This window comes from Aquila chrysaetos, chromosome 25 (assembly GCF_900496995.4).
Source record: "Aquila chrysaetos chrysaetos chromosome 25, bAquChr1.4, whole genome shotgun sequence".
Classification (NCBI taxonomy): domain Eukaryota; kingdom Metazoa; phylum Chordata; class Aves; order Accipitriformes; family Accipitridae; genus Aquila; species Aquila chrysaetos.
The window spans coordinates 12,890,690-12,910,127 of record NC_044028.1 but is presented as its reverse complement, the minus strand read 5'-3'; the positions used below and the strand labels follow the sequence as shown (position 1 = coordinate 12,910,127).

Genomic DNA, 19,438 nt, shown 5'->3' with positions numbered 1-19,438 from the left:
ACAATGAATTTTAGGGTATACGAGCACATTATTTCAAAGTAAAAGTATGATATCTTGCAATCTTTGAATTACAAGTATAACCCAGGTATCAAATCTGAAATTAATTTGGACCTGACAGTTTTTATTGTCATGTTGTAGACAAATTCTTGATAGAGATTATTATGCCCTTGCTCTTGTTGTTTTTAGGGTTTGTTTGTTTATTTTGAAGTTTCATTGCAGGTCACTGTTTTATGACTTACCAAGTTTTGTTTTGTTTTTAATCAGATGGTTGTGGGGAATAGTCCAGGAATCTCTTAAGAAAAGAAGAAAAGCACGTTTATAAGACAAAAAAACACATTCCTCATCAGAATGTGATATCAGCAGGTAATGCATTCAGATAATTTAACTGCACTGAAGCAGAGTTAGAATCATTCTGAGCAGTAACTTTTGTGCATTTGTTGTTTTTGCTCATACGGGATGACTGAGTTTCATAGTGAAGTAACAGTTTAGTCTGTGCCAAGAGAAAAGATCTTCAAACCAATGCATTGCACAATTCATCAAGCATAGCAGGAGTGGGGAGATTGGTCTGAATTTGGGAATATTGCAAGCTTTTATTTATAAAGCTTCATAACAATGTGAATAGGGCTGACATAAATACAGATCTGAAAGCTAAAGTATATTATAAGTTCTATGTGTGCTAAAGGCTACATATAAAATCCCCAACATTTTCTTTATAACTGTCTTAAACATGACGTTTTCATAGAAAAGAAGAAACTATCAGAATATAAATACTATACTTTTAAAACAAAGAAGGCTTTAAATACACATCTGTACATTTGATTTGTGTCCTTACATAGATTGGTCTATTCAGCATAGATTGAAACAGAGGACCCAGAGACCCTGAGCCTTTCATTTGGTCAGTATAACAATTTACAGTCTTATAAAAATCCTCCTTCCACTGAATTCCAGTATCCTTTTTTTTACTTTAATCTCTGAAAATAATCCAATCAATTTCACATTTATATGCAATCAGTTTCTATTTAACTTTTCCACTGGTCCTAAAAATGTACAAGATGCTTATTTTAAAATAGCTTTATTAAAATTAAAGGGGGAGAAAAACATGGGATCATTTAACTTGGCCTGGATTTTCTAAAATATTTTCAAAATAACAGAGGAAGCCATAACTATACAGAAGAAAATGCTTAACTCTTTGCATACCTCCTTGGTACACTTTTAACTATTGAAGAATGAGCATAAGCCTCAGAGTTCTGCTGTACGTCTTCTCCATTTTACACTGTATCATGTTTTCAGATGCTGTGGGACCAGCAATTTTAGAGTGCATCATCATTTAGGAGAATAAAATAAAATGCTATGTTATTAATGTGTTTTTGCTAAATGTGGTCAAAATAACAATGAACAGGCAGTTTGGGCCTTGTGCATGCTCTGTTTTGTCTCAAGTTACCGCATCTGAGAGAAGGGTATACATCCCTTTAACAATGAGAAGATGTCTCTAGAAAGAGATGGTGCCAGAGAGAAACAGCGATGGCTCATGTAGCTGCTCTATAATACTGATTCTTGTCAGGAATGAGATTCTTTCCGGTCATTAATGAAGTCTCAACCAAGTGACAGTAAGCTAAATTTGCCCTGACTTTAGAGTCAATGCAATGTGTTTGTCTCATGACCCTTTGGAGCCTGAAAATGCTTCTTTTCTAGAAAGGCTACTACATATGCCCATCTCTGTTTCCTGCAAGACAGCCCTTTCTGAGAATAAGGAACAGTTTTATAAATATATATGAGCACTGCTGCCTTGAACTAAATCCTGTTTGCTCTGCCAAGCCTATATGAATTGCCCGAGTGTGGACGGGTTGCAGGGGAGGGAGCAGTAGTAGTAGTGACCACCTAGTTTCTCACACACAAATGTTGTGGCAGAAAGAAGTTACGCTGAGGAGCCAGGCTTTTCCTACATGGTTTTTCCACTTGCCCATAGTTTGTACTCTGATGTAGTCTATGCAAGTCTTTATGATTTCATGAGATTAAGCAACAATTTTAGGAGAGAGAAACCTGGTTTTGTCTTCAAGTGAGTGCCTTAGCCTTCATCTGTAATTTCTCTTGGTTTTTAGGCAAAAGTCTATTCCTAGCTTAAATAACTATTTCCTCCTTCAAACAGGTTTTTCCAGGCAAGTTTGAGCTGTCTACACCAACCAGCATGCACCTTCCCAACCACTTCTGAGTCACTCTTCATTAATCTTCTGAAAACTTTACTCTCAAACAGGTTCCAATATTAAATGATAAGACTAACTGTATACCCAGCCACCATGAACGGGCATGAAAAACTGTAAATAACTGAGATTTTAAGGCATAAAAAGCGATCAACAATAATATATTTTAAAAGTTATGTGAGGATACGTTGGGGTCTGAGATGAAAGCCTTTGTGGGGCAAGTGCCACAGGGAAAGTACTCCCTCTGCTCTACGCATACTTCTTCCTGCAGCTCACAGCACTGCTGCACCTCTCTTACATGCTTCTTGCATGGGTACCTCCCATCATATTTTAGTATTTCTTTATGTTCCTGTTCAGAGGAATAGGCTGTGTCCTTTCCAACAGCCATCGGAGGGCTCCTTTCAGAACTTCTCAGGTAAGAAGTTTGAAAACTATTTCAGAGGCTGGTAGGCAGCTTCTGGTTTTATTGCCACTGAGGTTTTCCTGGCTTTCATTCTGTATTTTGTGCTAGTTGTAAAATTAAGTAGGTTCATCCCTTGAATTAGAAGAAAATTGCGTAAATATAAGATGTATTCAATTCTTCTAGCCACCATATAAACATACTCAATAGTTGCTAAGATGGGAAAGTTTTTTTCTTAAATTTATAAATAAATTTAAATTTAATAAAAATAATGTGTGACAGATGGAGACTCTGAGGGGGTAACTTATTTAAGAGATGGGGTAACTTACTAAAACAAAATACTGTAGACTTTTCAGGTATAGAGTAAAAATATACCAGACAAAAAGGAAAAGTGAGAGTTAATTTCCATCACATATTGCTGGAATATACTGCCTTTTCATACCCCAGGGGTAAAAAAAAATAAAATGGAGCTGTTTCTAAAAGCAGACATTCTCAGTGAACAGAGTGGAAATACTCAGAATCATGGCTATTTGTTTATTGCAGTGGGTGGTTATTTTTTCGTGGTTTTACTAAACATGTACCTGTTTTTCTAGCATCTTTCTGATCCCTGTGCTCTTGGGTAGTGGAATAGCAAGGCTTGCCCGAAGGGTGGTGCTGGGCACTCTGCCTCTGGGCATAGAAACACTTCTGAGCACAAGCACAGGTGTTGGAGCTGGCAGGGATAATCTGTTATTTAGGTATGGTATAAATACTGGACTATGTAAACATGTCACTTGCTGTCTGGTCTGACTGATTCCCAGAGCTAATGTACGTAAACATCTTGCCCTATTAGTTATTTCCAGGAGACTGAAGCCAAGGTAACTATTTATGTTAATATTAACTTTATGGAAAAGAGATGCAAACATATTAATGAGGGGCTGGCACCATGATTAAAGGTTTTCCTTCTTTTCCTAAAGATTTGTGTACTTTTACACCAGATGTAAAATATATTTACCATAATGTCTCTTGGCATAAACTGAGTGTTTCTAGAGGGATGCTGAAGACAACGTGCCACCCTCTTCTACACTGAATTGTGTACACTATATTTTCTGTTCACCAGCCTAAAAGTCTGGTCCTAGAGCAGCTCTGAGCCTGACCAGAGTCATACGTTGTGATTAGACTCTTGCAGAGTTTGCATCCCCAAACGACCACATGCTCTGTGAGCCCAGTGATGATGAAACACAGTGGAGCTGTAATACCTTCTTTGGTTTGTGATCTAACCCTTGCCAAATACCTAGCTAGGGCTTCTGGGCTTCTGCCTCCAGCACCTCATATCTCCAGGATTCTGCTATCCAAATTCTGGATGAACATTACATTGTTATGACCAAGATTAATCCCAGAATCAAGTAAGAGAAATTAACCATAGACTTGTGCATTTGGGACAGAATGGAAATGGGACACTTTCAATCTTAGGGTCAGAAAGCAGTCTTAGTTATGCACAAAGTCTGCACTGCCTGCAGGTCACTAGTCTATCCTGTAGAAATTCCTCTTTGTAAGCTAGTGCCTGTAGAGAGATCAAAGCTTTCAGGGAGAACAGTGATCTTGATTTTGAGTTCCTGGTGCTAATGAAGCCATCTATCTGTAGTAAGCTGTTGCAGTGATGAATTCCTTTGCTCTGAAAAATAAGCACTTATGTTTTCCATCTAGATTTGTCTGGCTTTTGTTTCGCCACTGATTCTTCTTTTGGTTTTGTCTGCTCAAGCAAAAAGTCTTCTATTGTGATTCTTTCATCTTCTGTATAGATACTTGTGGATTTAGTAAGTTCTCTGCCCCTGCCTTACTGTTATTTGGATAAGCTAAATAAAGCAGTGTCATCTGGTGCTACTACTATCACCTTTTTCAGCCTGCTAAAGAGAAAGTTAAGAGGAACCTATTCTATCAATTGCTTGCTTTCCAGTCCTTTAGTCATTCTTGCAGCTGTGATGACCTCCAGGCTTTGGACTGGCAGTAGGAAATGCTTGCTCCCACATACTCAGTTTGATTGCCACTGTAAAGATTGCAAGTCGTCATAGTCCTCTAGAAGAAAATCAAGCAAAAGTGGGCAGGGAATAATTTTACATAGAAGCTCTACAGTGAACTGGACAGGGATGCATATAAAACAGGTTTTTAAAGCCAGCATTTCCCTTCTGCATTTGATAGTTTCCTGTTCAAAATTATACAAAAGCAATTTAATCCCTTTTTACTGTTCCCCTATGCAAATCACTTCCCAGAATTCTGATAGAGTCGGGGTTGTCAGCCTCACCAGTCAGCTTCCCCAAAAGAAGTGGCAGGCAAGACAAGCCAAACAGCAGACAATGAAAATCTGAAGTGAAGAGAACTCAGACAATTTCCTGAATACATCAATGAAGTGAGAGCAGACAGCAGCTGGACTGAGGATGCAAAAAAGCAAGTGAGAATCACTGACAACCAATGCTCTTTGGAGACTTCCCTTGTGCTGACTTGGTTACTTGATCTGAGTTTGGAACCTGTTCAGTATTGGGATTCAGACCAAACTCCAAGTAGAATAAAGGGTAAAAATACATCTGATCTGCCCCAAGACAAGACGTCTGTAAGTTGCTAAACCATCCCTCTAACTAAATGCAAATTGTTACAGGTTTATAGTAAAAAATATGATGGGACAGGTGAGATATATTATAAAATGATAGTGTATGCATGTTTTCATCACGTGTGTTGTCTGATGACTAGAAATTGAAGGCATTTGGTCTTGTTTGGACTGTTTTAGACATGAAAAAGAGGCAAAGGCTGTGTGCCAAGCAGCATGAATATTGGGGTTTGAGAAAGTTATTTAAGGAGCAAAAAATCTGTTTCTCAAATGCCTACCAGGAAAAGTTCTTAGGTGCATCTCTTGGCTTACCTGGATTGGAAAGTGTGTACAGTTAAGGCAAACTAGCTGAAGTCTTTTTCTGAAGACTGTATTTTGTTCATAGGCTTCTAAATATGATGTGTGAACACTCTATGGTGTGAACGTAGGTCAAATTCTATGACAGAACCTCAATCAGTTACAACAGAAAAATTCTCGGGTCTATTATCCAATTGTATTTTGGTAACTCAAGGTAAACGGTGCAGGAATGTGTTAGAAACAGGTGCAAGTCCACCAGCAGTACTAGAAGCAGACAAAATGCTTATCAAAACAGATGGACTGCTGTGCAGTTATTACTCTGAGACTTGTACAGTTTGTAACCTGAAATGGAGACATCATGTCATTGATGGAGAAGGTCTTGGCAAAACTCCTGGCTAATGCTTAATAGAAGTGAAAACAGGATACCTTCCTCAAGTTAAATATATTCTGTGTACCTTTTGGTATATAGAACACACTTGTCTAGACATCAAGGAAGACAATACCCTAGAATAAAACTAAACTGAATAATAATGGATCACAGTTTTTCTTTATGTTTTGTTTATATAAGAAATACAAATTTGGTGGTACTTAGGAGGAGAAGGAAGTGCTGGAAGGACTGCTGTACATTGTTCATACAGAGCCTTTGATAACATAACTGTTATCAACTACTGTTGAACTAGAATATCAACCCAGTAACCTTCTCCTGAACAGCAGTCCTGTGAAGGGCTGCTGCAGACAACAGCACCCAGGAAAGGTAGTGTATGATGCAATATGTGCAAATGCCTCCTGAGAGGGAAATCCTAGCTCTTTAGAAGTAACTAGTATAGCAAACTGCACATGGAATTCCTTAGCTTGCCTGGGTAAATTCAGAACTAACTAAATCTTGTTCATTCCTGTATTTTTATTCCTGTTTATTGTTTTCCAAGCTATAAATGAATAGCACTCTGCTTACATAATCTCACATGTGATATAATACTGTCATCAAGCAAGGGAAAGAAAGGCAGGAGGAGAAAGGCCCTTTACCATTTGAGTAGAGCAATGCAAGAATGTTCCAGTAGATCATTACCAGAGCAATGCCCATGTTCCTTTTGGTAGTGGATGTCCCTAAACGAGTTTGAAGGAATGACATTCTTGCACAGAAAGTCAGGACTGTAAACATGTGGCCACAAAGCCATTATACCTATAGGAAATATAAACTAAATATGAAAAAAATTCAGGCCAGGAGCAACATTTTGACTACATACATCACAAATGCTAACTATAGCACACAGCATAATCACCACCACAATATCAATGACAGACACTAGTACAACATACTGATCCCAGAGTTTAAGTCTCATTAGATGAGTTTTTACAAAAAGCTTTGTTCCAAAGGAAAACTAAATTTTTCCAGGGTGAATAGATGAAATCTACAATGTAAGACAAATTGTTCCACCTGGTGTTCTATGTTTCTAAAGAACATGCAGTGGACCACAAATGGAGGCAATAGGCATTTTGTTTGTAATTTTAACCAGCCAATCTTTTATGTGATATAAATAGTGATATAAGTGATATAAATAGAAGAAAATGTGCCATTTCAACATAGGATCATTTTTAGATCATAACCATATTCACACTATTTACTCTTTTATGCATTTTTTTATTATCTCCTTTTTCAGGGTACTGATTTTAGAAATAAATGGTTTCAAGAGGTTCCTGTTAGGTTTGGGGGGTTTTCGTCTGGAAGATATTTTGCTGTTTCACAAATCAGAAAAGTGTTTTCCATTCCGAAATGCGTTCCAGACCTCATTAAATTAATAGCTTTTCCTGGTTCCAAGATAGCAAATCTTTTCTATGCTCATTTTCCTCTCATTTTATTGAGCTAGCCTGCTTAGCTAGGAAAATAATTTGGCAGAAAGAAGGATGTTTCCGAGAGTGGCATTCATTGCTTGAGAAGTCAGTGCAAAAACAGCCTTTGAAAGATTGACTGATTTTTTTTTAAACACAAAAACCAAAATTGTGGCACCCATTGTCTAATTGCTATTAGATGTGAAGGGCACAGGAACTGTAGTAGCTGCATTTGACTATAATCACATCCCACTGGAATCCCACCAGAAGTGTGGTAGAATGTAAGAGACAGCCATTGGCTGTCTTATTAAAGCATATCCTAGCAATTTTTTTTTTCCTCTGATTATTACAGATTATAATGCAAGCCTGGAGAAAGAAGAAAGGGTACTCTGTTATGCTTACCTATAGATAACTGTTAAATGAGCACTCACTCCTTACTCACTTCTGCCCTCACTTGAGTTCTCCTTCCTCTTTTTCTTTTGATGTATGATCACGAGCAAGAGAATTAACAGGACTTCTACCATATAACTTCATCCACATCTTAACCAGCAATGTTTGTGCTTAGTAAACCTATTGTCTTTTCATTTCCTTGGACAACACTGAGCAGCCTGAATTACTCCTCGCCAGCATATGCAGTTTTCTTCTCCTCTAGCATTTTGTTATTCTGATGTAACTACGTTACTATGGAGTTTGTGATGAGTGAGGTATCTCTCCTCTGTATGTGCTAACTAGTAACTCAGCAGTAACAGCAGCATTAGTTCATAGAGTGCAATCTTATTTGATACTTTTATACATGTGTACCATACAAACTAATTATTCTTTATGCAAATATGATTACTCAAGTTTCTCCAGATAGCTTATTATTGCTATTTAATGGTGTAACAGTATAGGGACATAAATATTGTTTTTTCCATTGTACACCAGTTGACACTATGACATAACTGCTGACAGCTGGACTCCATGACAAAATGCCTGCTCATGTGTTGATATCTCACAGTGCGCTTTGTGATTCCATATGTGTACCCTGTGCTAGCTTAAGCCATAAGTTCTTTTATAAAAGAAGGGGCACTTAAAGCTTTAGAAAAGGTCAATGGAAAATGCGAAGCAACTGTTCATAGATTTAAATCCATGAGAAACTTAGATGGATGGCCAATTCAGCAATAAAACGCTGTAGTTGGCTAGATCGTATACAATCTAAAACACACAAAAAACTACATTCAACATCTTTCATGCTTTATAAGCAGGGAAAAAAAGAAAAAACTTATTTATGTGCTGTGACTTAACACACATTTAGCTGGTTAGTTTGCACTTTCCTAAGAGTCCCTAAAAATAAACTGAAAACGTCTTAAACTACTTATGGCAAATAGAATCGCAGGAAAACTCTATTGTTTCCAAATGTGCATTGAAAAAAATGAGTGAACATGAGGCTCCTCTGTAAGAGAAAGAGTCTTAATGGAAGAACTTACTGAACTCTGAAGTCACATGAAGGTAACACAGTGAGTCTTGCTAGCTTAACAAGATTTTATCTGTCAGTACAAAGGCAGCACCTCTTGTTAACTTCAGAATATATGTTTCACAATTCAACTAATACACTTCCAACACGTCACTTATTTCAGTGAAAACTTACTGAAAAGGCAATACAGATAGAGATTAATACAGATCTGTCTCCTGTGCCATTTCTGCTTTGTATAATATGAAGATAGAGGCAGAACAAATGTTTGAAAAGTTCACTGTCTAACCCACTCCAAAATATCAGGCTTTCTGACCACAACCAGGCCAAAATTCAATTAAAGATGTGGAAATGTATTTATCAAAAGGGAAGGAAAACTTGGAACTTAGGTATCTTAAGATATCTTTCACTGCTTTAAACATGTAAGTTGCAAATGAACATAATAAGTGTGTGATTACGGACAGATGTTGCATGGTTCCTTGTAAAACCTTGTCATCTTGTCAGTCTGCCTGTCTTCGAGTAAGCTCTTCTCAGGTTGTGTGTGAATCAACTGCAGCTTGAGGAAAGGGACTACAGGTATATCTTTTGAGGAGGTGCTTATTCAGGAAGGATGTAAACTCTAGAGAAGATTTATATGCCTTTTGGGTATAACTAAGATAATATGCAGCTGCTAACTCTTAGTGAATCTTACCTTGGCCAGTTGTGCTTGGAGTTTGTTCTTTGCATCAGCTACTTCAGCAATACGATTATTAAAGGCCAGGTTTGTACTGATGAAATGATTCCACATCTCCTCAGATGTGCTCTCCAGTCCAACCTCTGCATCCTCTCGGAGCTTGACAGAGTTGGCCCTTGCATGTTGAGAGCACCTGATATTGTACTCACTGAATTTAGCCCATGTTGCAGGAACTGAAACACTAGTAAGAAATTCAAAATAAGAGGAAAATAACAAAAAAATAAAAGCTTAAGTGAACTATTTTCTTTGAGTGATAATTATACTGAATTACACTAAGTATTCATCCATTGAACTGTGCAAACTGTGCAATCACATACATCGGGTGATTCTATGGGTTTCATACCCACTTTTTTTTTTTCTTTTCTCCTCTATAAACCAAAGATTCGGCAACAACGAGTGAGGATTTTTGGAGAGCTGTTGCTTCGATAGTGTTTCTATGGCTTGAATATTGTAGCTGCTAACTCAAGGTCTTAGTGGCCCTGGCATCAACTCCAAAGTAAGTAGATTTATGTTTTTCTGTATAAAGAATGATCTTTTCTTGCACACTTGCTGTTTATCGATGCTTAAAAATAGTTTTTCAGGATCAGGTATGTATGTCCACAACGCAGCTTTTTCCTATCTTTAACAGGCTAGGTGATGGTCTGAGTTCATACCTGCTGTATCTCAGCTGAAATTTGACTCATTTCTCTGTGTCAAGTTTCAGAGTGCTTATGGCTTCAATGGATTATTAGATTATTTAGCAAGATCTCCTGTACATTCCACACCATCAAATTAGATTCAAATACCATCTACTTTTGTGAACCCAAACATTTATCCTGGGGAGACCAAGTTGTGTGTCACCAGCCACCAGAGAACAGGAGATCCCAACCTAGTTCAGGGAAAATGAGCAAGAAACCAAAGGAGAAGGATTGTTACACAGCTCTTCAGACAGCTCTGGTCTGCTATCAGAGCAGCCCTACCTCATGAGATACGTGTGACTTACATAATAAAGCATGCGGCTCTGACCTCCTAGTAGCCTTCCTTATCAGAAGGAACGATAGCAGGAAAATGGATAAAGCACTGACTTAGGAGTAAGGAGAACTGGAATTTTCTCCCAGCCCCAACACTGTCCTGCTGTGTCATTTGGATAAGTATCTCCATCCTCTTACTTCTCCATGTATTAAAGTGAACACCTCTGCTTTAACTTACAGGGCTATTACAGTTAAATTTAGTAATATCTATGAGACAAGCAGAAATGGCTCTACTATGGCAAAGCCTATGAATATACAGAGAAAGACTGAATATAGGGCTCCTGTACTACAAAATGCCACCCACGAATGTTCCTGCTGCAATGTCCCGTACATAAACAAACTTTGGGATGCTTGGTTTCATGTCCAAGCTTCAAAGATGGCCATCAGTATCATAATTAGTTGAACATAAATCCCAGACTCAGATCTTTCCAAACCAGGAGATCTTTCCAAATTGCAGCCTGAGCCCCTGGCTTGAAAACTGCTGGTGCAGCATAAGCTACTCTCTTTAGAGTTAAATTCACCACTTTCTTTAATTCATTGCTTAGCCTACTAGATCACTTCTCTCTTCACCCAGAAATATTTAGCATATTTTATGAAGAGGTACAGATATTTTACTTGCCAAAGTGAAAGGCTGAGACAAACTTCTGTCTGTGTTTAGACTTCTTTCTCCACACAAAACTTTCTTCTAAGAATTATGCCTGTATGTTAAACTCTGTAGGGATAGGTCACTGGTTTTTGAGTTTCACATTTACTCTAGATTTTAATTGAACACTGAGAGTAAATATTAAGGGATGCAAAAAGAAAAAGTTAATTTTGTCAGTGCTTGGTTACTAAGTGGCCTTTTTTTCAGTTTTTCATAGGGTATTCCTCTCTGCAAACTGAAGTACTGATATTCCTAAATGATTTGGAATTCCTTAGTGCTACACATTTATTTACGCAGTTGCTCCGAAACGTTTCAGGTAACCAACCTGATATCATAGTAAAGTGCATAAATCAGTGTACTAAACCTGAGCTGACATTGATTACAGCTACTGATCCAGACAATCTCAGTATACTTTCTGCAGGGTATTTAGTTTTGGGGTTTTTTTCCCTCTATAGTCTGGTGGATTATATTCATTTTCTCATCAGAAAATTAAATTTCCAAGTAGGTTTCCATCTTGACTATCTGAAATACTTAGTACTTAATCTGTTCTTTAACATTGCTTTTTCAGACTGTGATTTATCTGGCTGGCTCTGCTGAGGCAGAAAACACCTGCTCTGCTCCTGAGTGCTGCAGGTATGTCTCAGTCTGCCAGATGGTTTCAGGAAAATGTGAATGAAAAATGGCATTTCTTTGGATAATGGTTGGTGAGAAAGGAAGAGGGCTGTAAAACTTATACACATGAATCTTCTTTTACTAGAGCTGACAAGAATAATTTTATTCATTGCTAATCCTAAAAGTAGATAGTGTTACTAGAGTCAGCAAAATGCCTGCCAAGTTTCCTTTGGATATACCCTCATTTCTGTAGTGAATGAAGTGATCTTTTAATGAAAAGCAGAACATAAGTAAACAAATAATACTGATTTTTCTTCTCCTTCCAATGAGACAGAATTGTTATCATTTGAGATTGTGAAGTACACTCACCATTCAAATACTGCTACGTTAAAGAGTGATAAGGGAACTAACAAGTCATTAGCACAAAAACACTGCCCTCTATTGCAAGTTGCTTTTCTCCTGCTATTGCTTTTTGGATTGGACGCAGGTCTTCATGAGGCCACTACTAATTAACAGTTTTAAAACTGTATAGAATTGTTAGTTCAGTAATTTTAGTTCAGTCTGTAATGCTAAAGCTGTGCCAAATATTTTTGATCATCCTGTTTAATACATACCTCTGTATAGCTCAATGGACTAATTTCCAGATAACCCAAGCTCTTTTTATAGAAAAAAAATACAGTCCTCGGTGCACATTGCATGCTGTTTACCACATTGCACTTAACTGCACATCTTAGCTGAATTTTGATTTGATTGGATGTGGTTTTGAAACCTGAAGGCCACAGAACAGTGCAAATCAAAACCAGAGGGAGACATCTGCACAAGGAGTTGGAGCGCAAGGAGTTGTGAACGATGATCCTTGCTGAAAAACACAGCCTGCTGCACTTCAGTGCTGTAGGTGCTGCAGCCTGCCAGCTTCTGCCTGGCCTCCAACAATGGCAGCTGTTAGGAGGCAGGGAATAATTGAGGATGATGGAGGATTTCACACCAAGGAAAACCAGTGCCATACAAAGAGAGAAACCACTTCTTTCTATATCACTTCTCAAAGATAAGGCTAGGGCTTGTGCTGTTACTAGCCTCCTGCTTACAGCAGGGAGCACGGAAAGAGAAGACCACAATAGCCACTCATACTCACGATCCATCTGCTTTTTCCACTCCATGGTAAAAGTTGATGCTGTCTGATGTGTTCCTGAGGTTAAAGCACTTCTCATCAATAAAATGGGCTGAGTTTTTGTCAGAAAGATCCTGCTCCAGGGCATGCTGCACATCTCTGATGATGCTGTGAAAGGGAAGGACTTACCTTAATCTGAACGACCTTTAATGCTGTTCTGCTAAATAGTTAATTGCTTTCATTACGTTCCTACAATGCTTCATTTTATAGTTTGTTGGCATTTAGTTGCTTGAAAACGTTTGGTGGTGTAATTTGGCTAGAGGGAGCTGCTGTACCATTCATCTCTTCTAGCCTCGAGTGAGTATTCCCCAAAGAATTGTATTTAACTCACTGCATTTAATAATGTTTGTCATTTTGCTGACAGACAACCACAGGGGTGGAAAACAACAGGTAGTTGTTGCGTGGCATGAAGAAAAGCCTCGGAGTAAAAAGGAGGAGGTTTTCACTGATAGCCTTCATGCCAGCACAGCTGTGAGAAAGAAAAGGGCAGACCGGAGTTGTGGTTTCCCACCTCTCTGATTTGGGGGACAAATTCAGTTAGCATAATTCCAATTGTACATCAATGGAAAATCTGTTTAAATATTTCTGCTTATCTTGATCACAAGGAGGGAAATATGTTGCTCCATCTCTGCTTTCTTACCCACAAGGAATTTTTGGAGTAACTTAATCTCCTTTGGCTCTTCCAAAAGCGGGTAAAGCCTGGTAGAACTTGGGCTAGAATGAGAGTAATCTGGATAAAGAAAGAATCAAAGTCTTGCTTTCCAGTGGATCAGGAAGACAGCAGACATACTGACATTTTTTCTGTTTCTGTGTTGTACTTGTCAATTGGCATTACTATTGGTCTGCCTGATGTGGTGACAGAACTGAATCAAAGGTAACTAGAAATGCCAGCCTATAGAGCTAGAGAGAGTTCATGCCACCAAGTAGGAACTTAGATTTATCTGGTCATATACCCAATAGATTACAGTAGTGGGATGAATGGCAGAAATGCCTCTAACCTGACTCGTGCAAGTCCTGACAGCCATTAATAAAAGCAGTTGTTTATAAAATCTACTTATGTCGTTTTCTCCTATAATGTAATAATCAAGAACTGTACAATTTTATCTTCCTTCTGTGCACTTGCACTGTTTCTTTTGAGAATCATGTCATGTCCTATAAACGTGACTTTTAAAATTTGTCAGTTCTGTGTAGTTAGCAGAACACTGTATTCAGAATAGTTTTACCTAATTAAATGATAAGACTTAAATGTAATTTGCATTTACTAGGATACTTGTGTACTCTCAAAGAAATCAAATGCATTCCGAAGCCTTGCATAACAAAAACATATAAATATACATAAAAATAATTTAAGACCATTCCATAACTCATCTCATACCTTATGATGTGCTTAGATTCCTGTTTCTTTTGTCAATAATAAATTTCTTTTGAATTTAGTTTTGTAATTAAAAAAAAAAAATTCCCTTTGAACTTCACTCCAGTATGCCACACAGCAACATTGGTACAACTAAGCTATAATTTTGGTGTCCCTGATTTTAATGAAGGATTTCAGATTAAACATGACTTAAAAAATTGAGTCACAGTCATCTTTAAATAGTAAGTATTTCCCTTCTGTAGTTTAACATACAAATTCTATCATTGGTGAGAATTAGAAGTGGAGGGTAATGAGCATCTAACAGGTTAAGTCTCTGCTTTTGCCTTTGCTATTTTCAATATGTCGTTAGATACTAGCTAACACTGAATTCAGCTTTCCTATCTTTAAAACAGCAATTAAATGTAAAGTCTTACCCCAGCTGTTGACTGATTTTCTGTGCAATTTTTGTCAATATTTCTTGGCAGTCCTTGAATACATCAACTTCCTACAGTGGAAAATATACAGCGTCAGTGCTTTCATCAAACTTCATTTGTTTTAGTGAATTTGCAGTTCTTATTTCGCATTCTAGATGTTGCAACCATCTCGCATATCTCAAAGGCAATGTAGATCAAGAAAGGATGTCTTTTGGTCCCTCTCTTCCTCAGTGCTACAAAGTTGTTGTTTTGACTTGGTTTTGTATGGCTTTTTATATTATATCAAACATGTTAGTAGATTTTATTGGATGGAGTCATTCTAATAAACATAAAGTCAAATTTTGCTTGGCTTGGAAGATACTTGAAACATGAACCTTAATCCATTAAGCTACCCTCTCTAACTAATTCTACATTTTCCTAGAACAATACAAATATTTTGCTAATAGTGGAGTAGGTTGAAAATATATCTGATTTCAGAAACAGGCTCCCTAAGGAAGTATATTGTAAGAGTCTTCAAAACTGCAAGTATTAGTCAAAGAAATTCAAAGCCAGGTTCCACTCAGCTTAAAATAAATAAAAAATACTCAAACCAACTACATTGAAAACTATGCAAACATGGTAATTACTGTCCCTCAAACAATGTTATGATGTCCCAGCCTCCTTCCTTTTTAAAAACTCTGGTTTAGCCCAACATACCCTCTTACCTAAGTGCGTACAGTTTTGTGAGTTTTGAAACAGGGAATAATGTGTTTTAAATTATGTGGAAGTCATTAAGACACCCCAAATTTGAAAATGCAGGCTCTGTCTTTGTATTTGTACAGTATGTGTAGGAGTGACAGCAACTTTAGAACTGGCTTTCCTGTTACTACAAAATGAGCCTTTGTTGTCCTTTTTTGTCACTATCTAGCTTGCTCCACAGTCAGAGCAGTGCTTGGGGAGGTCAGGCAAATAGCCTTTATTTTTCATTTTGAAAAAATAGTGTTTTCATCTTCTCATGTGGAACATTTAGCAGTATTTCATCCTACCCTGAATTCTCATGCTAAATTAAGTGCTGAAATACTTAAGCTAATATATATTAGCTGCTTGATTCTTCATTGAAACTCTGAAACTGCAGGTTGCAGGCTGTAGGCTCTGAACAAGCATCTCGGTTATCCAAGTGGTCTGCACATTCTTCTGTATCCAGAAAAGTGCTTGAAGCAATGCCATTGCCCCAAAATGTTCTTTCCTAGTATTTTTACTCTCATACACATCCAATATAACATCTTTCAAATATGTTAGCAAAATGTTATTTGATTTTTTTATTTAAAAGATTTAGCAATCACTACTATCCATCTCATTTTCTTTGTTCAGTAACACTATCTATATAGCAAGGCAGTAAACCAGCATTTCATATTGTAAGCCCTAAGAACTTCTGAGATTTTATAGACCATGGCCCAGAAAACAATCTTGATAAATGTTTCTACCTTGTTTTATAGGATCGTGGAAGATAGAGCTGAACAAGACCTCACAAGGATGCTAGGCTAGTCCTTTTGCTCCAGGAAGGATGAATAGAATGTTAACCATCCCAAATATATATAGTTTTACCAAATTTCTTCCTCTTTCCCCCCACCCTCAGTCTTCCAAACGAATGAAAGGAAGAAATTATTGCAGTGTTTTTACCCCAATAAATATTTAGTTGGATTTTAGTTATTTCCACCATTTGAAAAATAAACTAGTAAGTCTGATCTTACCTTCATGAGGTTCTTTTCCACATCGTCATGAACTAAGTCTATACCCGTCCGCTTCTCACGGTGGTACAAGCATTCTAGGGCTATCTGCAAGCAAACCAAGGAACATTTGCAATAGGCTCACTACTGCACTGTGGAGTGAAACCTTGAACCTTGCTGAAGGGGCCACTGAGCTGACATGTCAGGTAATGACCATCTATTGAGGGTGGAACAGAACAGGAGGTGGTTTCATTGCGTCCAGCTGATCCATCTTAGTGGCTTATTCCTACTTACTTGTTAATGCATACTTTTAAGGATTAGCTGCCACCATAACTGTCATGTGATTAGCTGCTTATTGATGTGCAGCAAAGCCTACATCTCAACATGACCAAGCTTTGTTGTAACTTATGTGGATTAAAACACCTGTGTTGTGCTACACTCATCCATAGCAAAATCCTTTAATCTTGTCTCCCCTCATCCTCCCTTACCCAACGCCAAAGTTTGGAAGTTTCATTCCTATACAACAGAATGACTGCATAACTACAGTCATTGAATAGAGAATTCAGTTAATCTGCCCCAGCAGGTTAACTTTACTCTTAATGTCTCATCCACTTGTTTATTACCATACTAATAAATGAAACGGCATTAACTGGTACAAAGCCTTTCAGCAGAAAATGTTCCCTGAAGAGAAAGCATCCTCAGCCTGCCACTCTGAATCAGTACAGATACAGACAATTAAAAAAGTCATTACTGAATACTGAATTTTGGTTTTCTATTTGTACTTACCTAGAAACACGATAAACGTAGCTTCTATCAGCAGTATTCCAGATGTTAATGACAGAACTTTGACTCTAGTCTTTGCATGTTTTGAGTTTTTGCTAGGATCATTCATTGACTCATATTACTGTGGCTTTTTCTGTTGCAATTAATTTGCCTTTAAGATTCTGGAGAGCTTCAAAATGTAACGCAAATGATATGCTATCTAAGTCAAAATATTATTTTCACCAAGCAATAGTAGAAAATTCAGAGCTAGATAAGAATATTGGGATATTGCAGCTTACAGGGCCATCTACTGCTCTCCTGTTATGTACCTGCACGGACCAGGCAGTGCCTGAGGGTGACTCGGCTTCCTGGAGCCTCAAGCAGAAAGGAAGGAAAAGAGGGCGTAGAAATGTCTTGATAGGTTCCTTTGTTGACTTTTATATATAACGCCCGTGGTGGCCAGGTTTCCTTCTTACTGAGGGTAATCTTTCACCAAGATCTGTCTTGATGATAATAGTAAAAGTCACTAGTATTCAACAGAGATAAAGCCATTTTCTTTACGTGTTCTGCAGTGCAGTCATGAAATAACTAGCTATGTCAAACCTACCTTCAGTGGTCCTTGCATTTCATCTGCAGCACATTTGAGCCGGTTCTTTGCTGTTTCCAAAGCTTGAGTCTCTTTCAGCAGACACTCTAGCTCATAGGTGAGCTCAGATCTCCAGAAATCAATGCTGGAGATCCTCTCTCCCAGGTTTCTTCTACTGTCTTCTTGCATCTGATAAGTCAGTTGATCCTTATCTTGTATCAGTCTCATTGAATCAGCGTTCAGTCTACCAGCACAGCACCTGGAGGCTTCAGAGCCTTTTAATTGAACCGTGTTCTCCTGGTGCCAGTCACGGGTGCTGTAGCGGGCATGCAGGGCAGAGCGTAATGCAGGCAGAACAGTGGGCGGCCGTCCAGTGGGATTAAATTGCTCGTTAGAGCCAGGAGGGACTGAAACCACTTTGTGAAGCAGACTGGGCCTCCAGGAGCTGAGGTAGCGGTAGCCTGGTAGGTAGTAGGACTGATAGGTGTCCTTGGTGGTGCTAGTGGGAGCCAGATCCGGGAACAGGCAGCTCTTCTTTGTGCCACAGTAACTGGCTAGCTGCGCGGTCCCCAGGAACTCCATCCCGCACTGGGCTCAGGCAGCCACCCTCGGGCCGTCCGGCAGCCACCCTGAGCACCCCCGCGGCCTCTGCCAGCCTTCTTGGGGCTGCGCGGCGCCTTGTGACACAGCGGGGGTGTCACAGAGTTCCGAGGGCTGCTCGCCTTGCCGCAGGCCGAAACCCGCCTGGGTCCCGATGGTCCGGGGGGCCTCGTTTTACACCTCCTGTCCTAGGGCACGTTGGTTTTCCCACAGAGAAGCGGTGCTTTCCCCTGCAGAGCGGCACCGTCCGTGTTGGGACCCAGAGGTCTAGACAAGGTGCGAGACTATTTGGTTATAGTGCGGAGGGATTTGCCAAAGGCTGGCTCTGGACGGGTCTACAGGTTTACCTTCAGCGCGCTTACCTTGAGCGAAACGACGTAAGTTTTACTTCAGAGTGGTTCACAGGTATCAGTTAGTGACTGCAGAGAAACGCAGCAGCGGAGACAAGCCTTCTGAACCGAAACACAGACTCTGGAAGTCATCTCTTAGGATTGTCTAGTGATCTCTGCAGAGGGTTTGGTCCAAATGGACAAAAATAATGTATAACTATCTTGGGCCTTGCTCGTCCCCTCAACTGTATTCATCTTCCATAAAAAGTGTAAAAGATGGGAGAGACCTTCCGATGATGATGATTTTTCTCCAGTTTAAAACATTGAGTAACTTCTCAGATAACTAACTTTTCTAATCTTTCCTTTCAGCCTTCTTGCCTGTCTGGAAGAAAAACTGCCGCTGAAATCCAGTGCTCTAAAATTGCATTGCAACCCATTTGCTGTGCCAAGAGCTTTGAACATAAATAATTCTTTGTAATTAAGCACTGTATTTCACTATCCTAAGAGTCCTTAAATCAGCACAGATTTCTTCTAGGTTGAATGCAAGACAATTGCAATCGTTTCTTCTTCTCCAGATACGGAACTATGAAACAGCTTGTTAACCTTTTTTTCAACCTGGGGAAATAAAATATATGTATGTATATATATGCATTACATTACAGCATACCTTGTCTCAGAAAGCTAGCGTGACATTACACCCCAGCTAAAAAAAGTAGAGGTAATTTTAAATAAATGGTCATTGTAAGTTAAA

The 19,438-nt window shown here is 38.7% G+C and overlaps 1 protein-coding gene and 1 long non-coding RNA gene across 5 annotated transcripts in view; one reads left to right on the top strand and one right to left on the bottom strand.

The window, feature by feature from the left end:
* The window catches only part of TEKT5 (tektin 5), a 27,497-nt gene extending 9,157 nt beyond the window's left edge, over positions 1-18,340 (bottom strand). The window contains exons 1-5 of the mRNA XM_030002234.1: positions 17,780-18,340; positions 16,435-16,518; positions 14,705-14,775; positions 12,884-13,027; positions 9,445-9,667 (exon numbers count right to left, since the gene is read on the bottom strand). Coding sequence (XP_029858094.1) covers positions 9,445-9,667; positions 12,884-13,027; positions 14,705-14,775; positions 16,435-16,518; positions 17,780-18,340 — 1,083 coding nt within the window. The remainder of the gene's footprint in view (positions 1-9,444; positions 9,668-12,883; positions 13,028-14,704; positions 14,776-16,434; positions 16,519-17,779) is intronic.
* The window catches only part of LOC115335896, a 26,671-nt gene extending 7,233 nt beyond the window's left edge, over positions 1-19,438 (top strand). For 2 of the 4 annotated variants that reach the window (XR_003921573.2, XR_003921570.2), the window contains exons 4-7: positions 265-363; positions 9,868-9,982; positions 11,708-11,772; positions 16,180-16,428. This is a non-coding gene — a long non-coding RNA (uncharacterized LOC115335896). Of the gene's footprint in view, positions 1-264; positions 364-9,867; positions 9,983-11,346; positions 11,456-11,707; positions 11,773-16,179; positions 16,429-19,056 lie in introns of those variants that run through there. The other 2 variants (XR_003921572.2, XR_003921571.1) reach the window with 2 other exon arrangements.